Source organism: Ictalurus punctatus, chromosome 1, assembly GCF_001660625.3.
Source record: "Ictalurus punctatus breed USDA103 chromosome 1, Coco_2.0, whole genome shotgun sequence".
NCBI lineage: Eukaryota > Metazoa > Chordata > Actinopteri > Siluriformes > Ictaluridae > Ictalurus > Ictalurus punctatus.
In genome coordinates this window covers 22,843,245-22,850,445 of record NC_030416.2, presented here as the reverse complement: position 1 = coordinate 22,850,445, position 7,201 = coordinate 22,843,245, and the positions used below count along the sequence as shown (strand labels likewise).

The window sequence follows — 7,201 nt, the reverse complement described above, 5'->3', positions numbered from 1 at the left end:
AGGCTGCTTTGCAATTCATAGAATTGGTAATTTGCTATTGGGACAAAACGTGAAGAGAAAAGTAATCAGATCAGCCGGGAAAGCGGTGCGAAAAGAAGCCAAGGGAAAAACGCAAGATTTCTTAGAGTTGCGGTGTTTTGGGGTTTTTTTTTGTTTGTTTGTTTGTTTGTTTGTTTTGGGGGGAGGGGGGGGAGGGATCTGTATGAAATAACTGTAGCTCGGATAACATTTGCGAGATTCAAACATTAAGAAACTGACGAGGATGACAAAGAAGACGGAAAAAAAATATGATCATGGAAAGCATACATTTATTCTGAACAATACCGTGCAGAGTGGCAGGTGGGATGTCATCAGAAAATGACATTTGGAAAACTTATTAAACATCCTATAGCTAGAAAACCCCTTGTGATCTTTTCGTGAACTTGAGACCGCGTGTACATTTACTGAAGTTCTATTAAAATAAATCTATCATCATTTCTGTTGCCATTATATACATAATAATTGATTTGTATAGATACTGCAGCCTATTATTGCAATCAACATAAAAACACTTATGTCAACACTGTCAAGTGATTTGCATGAATCAAGTGAAGGGTTGCTGGAATACTTCAGAATACTAATGCGCTTAAAAGGAGAGCTACACTTACTAACAGTACTAATTTAAGTTGGTAAGGGGTGTGGGGGGGGGGGCATTCCCCCCCCGTACTAAAGAGCACGGCACTCCCCCACGTGGTCATTTGCAAAACAACCCACCAGCCAGTGATTTCCTGCGGCTTTGCTGCTCGCTGTCTTGACTAGTGGGGAGAAGGAGAAGAAAGGGATTTCAAAAGAGAGAGAGAAAGCATTGTGAAAGCCGCCAATTGCGAGTAACTGGGATCGCGGCGGGAGACAGCCAACCAAGCAGCCCGCGCGAGGGGAAAACACGAAGCGTCAGTAGAGCTCGAGGCGGCCAGCAGCCAATACACGCGCAAGGGAGGCGTGTCCGCGCGCTGCTCCAGCGCCTCCCCGCGTGGGCTGTCGCGCTCGCGCACTAAAAAGCTCTCTCACCTCCGGAGCGCGCGTCAGTTTTCGGAGTCGGAGCCATGGCGACGACAGCTCAGTATATCCCGCGGAATAACTCGTTGCCTTCCAACCCTCTCATGCACCCGGACTCGGACCGGATGCACCAGGGCACGACCTATCGAGAAGTGCAGAAAATGATGCACCACGAGTATCTTCAAGGGCTCGCGGCGTCCAACGCGGGCCACCCGATGAGCCTGACGCACCACCAGTGGCTGCCCACATCCGGCGCAGACTGGAGCAGCGGGACGCACCTCGGCCAGCAGCCTGAGCACAAGGCCAGCGTGCCTGCGAGCCGCGAAGAGCTGACCAGTGGTTACCACAGGTCGCATTTGGTGCACCAGGCTGCACAGAACGGCCACCATGGCTCGTGGGCGCCGAGCAGCACCACGCATCACCTGTCTCCGCTGTCGCCCGCTTCCGGGGGCCACCAGTCACTGGTCTATTCTCAGACGGGCTATGCTATGCTGAGCCCGCAACCATCGCTGCATCACGGCATGCGCGAGCCGCTGCACGACGATGCCGGCAGTCATGAACATCAGCTCGAGTCGCCGCAGCAACCGTTTGGGCACCACCAGGACCACTCAGACGAGGACGCGCCCAGCTCCGACGACCTTGAGCAGTTCGCCAAGCAGTTTAAGCAGCGGCGCATCAAACTCGGCTTCACGCAAGCGGACGTGGGGCTTGCGCTCGGCACGCTCTACGGCAACGTGTTCTCTCAGACCACTATCTGCAGGTTCGAGGCACTACAACTCAGTTTCAAGAACATGTGCAAACTTAAGCCGCTTCTCAACAAATGGCTAGAGGAGACAGACTCGAACACAGGCAGCCCGACTAACTTGGACAAGATCGCGGCACAGGGCCGCAAGCGCAAGAAGAGGACCTCGATCGAGGTCGGGGTGAAAGGGGCGCTAGAGAACCACTTTCTGAAGTGCCCCAAGCCCTCGGCGCACGAGATCAGCACGTTGGCCGGCACGCTGCAGCTGGAGAAAGAGGTCGTGCGCGTGTGGTTTTGCAACAGGAGACAGAAAGAGAAAAGGATGACCCCTGTGGGGGTCGCACATCCGAGCATGGAGGACGTTTACTCACAGGCGGAGACCCCTCCACTTCACCACACGCTACAAAGTCCCGTCCAGTGACTGTACTCCTGACTGAAGCTCTTATTTCAGCTGAAACAAAACAATAACATCGATAGAGAAAATGGGGGACTAGGGATTTCACAGTATTTAATTTTCATTTTTTATTTTTATTTATTTTTTTTTTTTTTGGTTTGTTATCCTGAGTGACAATGCACGCAGCAAAGTTGGGTGAAAAAGAGTTTCTCGCCGCAGACCGGAGACTGTGGCGCAACAACAGTAGACGGGACGCAAATGATAATGGGGAACAAAATGCATGAATGACTGCAGAGTCGAATTGATGTGCATTTTAGGGAAAACTGTTTTCACTAAAAACGTATTGATTTGAAGGCGTTCTGGTGGAGAAAAATAATAATTCGATTATTTCAGCGCTGCTCAAAAGGAGCCATATGCCACAAAAGAGATGTGTTTTTTTCCCCCTCATCGCTGTCGCAGGCTTAATCTGAGGTGGTGGTTGTCTGATCTGTTGTCAACAAAGGACACAGTCACGTTTTCTACTTTATAACAATTAACAGATTCACTGTTACGGTATAGTTGTCCGATCATTTTGTGATGTTTACTTTATTTGGGATGTTTTAACCTTTTATGTTTCAATGTTGTGTTTGTTTTACTGTTTTTGACCACTTTTGGACTTTTCGTGTATTTTTCGAGTACCGACAACCCAAACATTTTTGTCAAAGCCACTGAGCCATAATTTGGAGATGTATCTTGTTTACAAATGTCCGATATATTAGCACCTGATTTCATGTAAACTATAGAAAAGAGGGTACTGTCAATTAGCCTACATGATCTTAAACACACGAGATTTTGCGTTTTCCCTCTTTTTTTATAAGCACTTATTCTTGCGTTAACATGGTCGCAATTATTTATATATATATAAAAAAAAATTCCATGATAACTAAAGCGTGATAGTTTTGTGATAGGATGTACAACGAGATGTTTTCTTGTTTACAGTTTCCTTTACTCATCCAAATGACTGAGTTATCAAGAATCGATGGTGAATTTTTGTTTGTTTGTTTGTTTGTTTGTTTGTTTTTCCGAAACAGGCTAAACCAGTTTTCAGCCAGTGAAAGGGCGAAAATGGAAATAAAAGTAATATCTCAGGTAAATTTCAGCGCCCGTATATTCTGCTGTACTCCTTTACTTATGTCTTATTATCATCGGCCCAGTCTGGTCGCGCTTTCTGCTGTGCCCGTCTGAAACAGCCCAAGTTCGCATACTAGTGTACTAAGTAGTATGTTAAAATAGTATACAACTATTTGGACGTACTATTTAGAACTGTAGTTTTTGGACGCGGCTGCGGTCGCTCGGATTTGTTCCCTACTGGCCTGTAAACGAATAGAGGAAGACGTTGTGCTGATGAAATTATCCGCTGTGGGATTATTTTATTGTTTTCTGAGAGCAGGACATGAAAGAGGGACCCTGAATAAAGTCGTGCGTTTCGTGTCGTTTCTCAAGGCATCTGTGATTGAGCAGCTTGGAGCAGGTGTTCATGTTTTTTTGTTTTTGTTTTTGTTTTTGTTTGTTTTTTTGTTTTTTGGCAATTCTGTTATTTGAAATCGTGTGGGATATACAACTTTTCCAAAAAAAAAAGAAAAAAAAAGAAAAGATTTTAAATAAATAGTTGTCATTATTATTTCCGATATGTAAATATGTCCAATATGTAAACATATGTATTTGTTCTGAGTTTGTTTTGGATTTGTTTTCCTTTTTGTTCTTTCCGGGCAGTTTTGTACACTTACTAATTCCAAGAAGATATTTTAATATTTCATTTATGGATTTGACCATTTATATATCTATATATTTATTTCTTAAAGTTGTTCGGAGCTTTCTGTTTGGCTCTGTTAATTATGTTGCAGTGAATTACAAATGTTTTTGTTTACTACATTGGTTGTATGTTGGTTGCGAAATGTAGACTGCAAAGTCACGTTTATATTTATGTTATAGTAATATTTTATTACTTACATAAAACGTATATTCGAGAACATGGCTTCTGTCCCTTTTTTTTAAGAACAAAATTTCCTCATTTTGCCTCACTATTATCATATTATGCTTATTACTACAAAATAATAATAAAAACAAATACACACTCATCTGCTAGATAACACATGTTCACGGTGTCGTTTAGTTTAATTCTCATCACCACGCTCCACCTCCAGTATTTTACTTACTGTATTCGTTCAAGTGTGTTCTGTCATTTAAACCCTTGCTTCACATCGATGCGCATCATATTCAATGAGGAGATTAAAACCATTTCTCCATTCTGTAAATAAAAATAGGTCCACCAACGTTTTACTCACCGTTTCTATTCGCTTTGAAAACTCACACAGAGCACACTCAAAACCTTATCTTCTTATGTGAACTGACATTTAATGGTGTTTTCTGATGGTAAACAACAGTTCTGCATTTTGGGTGAATAATAAAGAAAGAACACGTACAAACCCACACAGAACAGATTCACCACTGTTAACACCAAAATGCGAAGGTAGCGAGGTGAGTCAAATGTAGACTGCTAATCTAACATCTAAGACAGTTCATTTGCAGTGCACACAAGCACAAATAAACTTAAATAGACTCTCATCCTGACCAACTCCATCTTCTATCTTTCCCGAAAAGAGGAACATTAATAATGTAGATTCAGACAACATAAGGAAGGAAGAAGCATATACAATTATTAAACTCTTCTGGCCACATTCTGGCCATATTCTGTATATAAGAATTGTATCAAAGCCTGTTAAGATAGCCACGCGTACTGTCGGTAGTATTCATCTGTGATGGAACTGAGCATATGGCGCTGCGACCTGCACGCGATTTAATGCAAAGCGCACAAGTGTGACGGATAAAAATGTGCTTTTAGCTGGAGATGTGGCCTAAAATAAATAAATAAATAAATAATAAAAAAGAAAAATATAAAAACCGACATATAAGACGATTAAGAGCACATAAAAACTAAAACGAGCATAACTTAAAGAATTCAATTAGTCTACATTATTTCACGTGTTTTAGAAATGAAGTTTAATGAAGCTGCTTTAAGACGCGGTGGATGAAAAGTGGCGGTTACTGTGCGCGCGTGTCTAAAACGAACTCTCCCCCTAGAAGAAACAACTTTTGGAAATTGTTAAGGTGTGGTTTGTTGAAAGGTTTCCTATTTGTTTTTGTTTTTTTGTTTTTTTTGAGCGGTATTTTGTTTAAGTGCGAGATTACTGCAATTACACACATGAGATCACATGGAACCACAGACAGACAGACAGACTGAAAGACAGACAGAAAGACAGACAGACAGACACAATGACATTTTCGTGGGAAATGGTTTGAGAAAAAAAATATTTAAGAAAATGAATGAAAAAAAGTCAGAATTAGCAGACGAATAAGGCAAGAAGAAGAACAAGAACAAGAAGAACAAGAAGATTAATTCAGTTTGTTGCTCATTACTGGGATTAGTATAGCAGTTCAATGCCGATATTTGTACCACACATATAAACAGCATTGGTCTAAATACCAGACCAATCGATTTCTCATTTAAAATGAGATTTAAATGTCAGATTTGTATCCTTTTTTTTTTTTTTTTTTTTTTTTTTTTTTTTTTTTTTTGCTATTTTAATTCACCGTGATGTTTGTTACAGTGGATTAAAACTCGTGCCATTAATTCATTAAAACATTTCTCATATTGTCTTTGTCATTTAGAATAAAATTTCCCTTAAAACGTGCAAATTATAAAGCAATGATGGGCAATAAATACTGTCTATATGACTAATATATAGTACTGTTAATAAATACCTTTTAACTCTTCGGGTTGGATTCCACCTTTAAAGGTAAAACTGGTGAATTATTAGTCATTTATAGCCTATTATTATGAATATTAGCTTATTATGAGATATATGCTATCAAATTTTCAATTAAAAAAGGGGAAGATAGAAAAAAGAAAGAAAATTATAAATTTATTTTAATTTTAAACGAGTCTAATATTCTGTCATACGACTCGAGCATCCCAGTTCTCTTCAAGATCTTGAGAGGAATAGTGAGGCTAATGCGCCCCCTACCGGCCAAAAGATTCAATGCAGTTTCCCAAAAGCATCGTAAGATCGTCTTGAAGACAGTCTTCAATGGCATGCCATTGAACCATGATCGTTGCGCTCGTGGTGCTTCTGGGAAACGGAACCTAGGTTTGATTTGCCAAACAAAACGAAACAAAAGTATCTATTTAAATATTCTCTCTCTCTCTCTCTCTCTCTCTCTCTCTCTCTCTCTCTCTCTCTCTCCTTTCCATTCAGGCTAAATAAGTGATTAATTATTAACTGTATCAACTGTATACTTTATTGTACAGAATAATGTAATACTAATGTACATAGTTACACACATCAACACTGGTACAAGTTAAAGATTAATGTGGTGGAAAATGTCCATTATAAACACCCTGATACATGTCCTAAATCCATAACCTCACTTTTCTCATCATTAGAAAAAACCGGCTACCGTCCTACGCCATTAATAGACTAGGATGATCAGTTGGAATGTGACATAAAACTTCGTTGTAACTCTATTTCTATATGTAGTTAAACAAGAGATTGTTCCATCATCTTATATTCCAATACATTTACCAATTACTTCAAGAGCAGTTGGGACAATGCATGAACTGGGCTACACTGACTGCATGAAAGGTTTCTTACATCACATGTATGCAGTCGGAAAGTATGATTCTGATAAGTAAAGACAGTGCTGAAAGTAAGATGAGCTGGAGTGCAGACGTACAAAAGAGTATTGAACATGGGGTTTGGAGCCTAATGTGCTTGACCTGAAGGGCAATATTTTGATCATTTGACCTTTGATCATTCCTGAGCAGAAAAAAAGTGTACTAGAGCAAGATGATGAGAAAGGGTAAAAAAAAAAAAACTTAGACTGGACATAATTATGCTCCCAAATTATCATATATGCAAAAGTACACAGAACGGTTATGAACATCAATGGATTAATAAAATATTTCATTAAATATATGAAATATGTCTTTT

At 40.4% G+C, this 7,201-nt stretch overlaps 1 protein-coding gene across 1 annotated transcript; it reads left to right on the top strand.

The window, feature by feature from the left end:
• Positions 1-661: 661 nt before the first annotated feature.
• On the top strand, positions 662-4,180 carry pou3f1 (POU class 3 homeobox 1). The gene has a single exon (XM_017492755.3). The coding sequence runs from the start codon at positions 1,083-1,085 to the stop codon at positions 2,196-2,198; it is 1,116 nt and encodes a 371-aa protein (XP_017348244.1). The 5' UTR covers positions 662-1,082; the 3' UTR covers positions 2,199-4,180.
• The last annotated feature ends 3,021 nt before the right edge of the window (positions 4,181-7,201 follow it).

What these genes read in the sequence shown, in the direction of transcription:
- pou3f1 (XM_017492755.3), top strand. Translation starts at nt 1,083, where the DNA reads ATGGCGACGACAGCTCAGTATATCCCGCGGAATAACTCGTTGCCTTCC.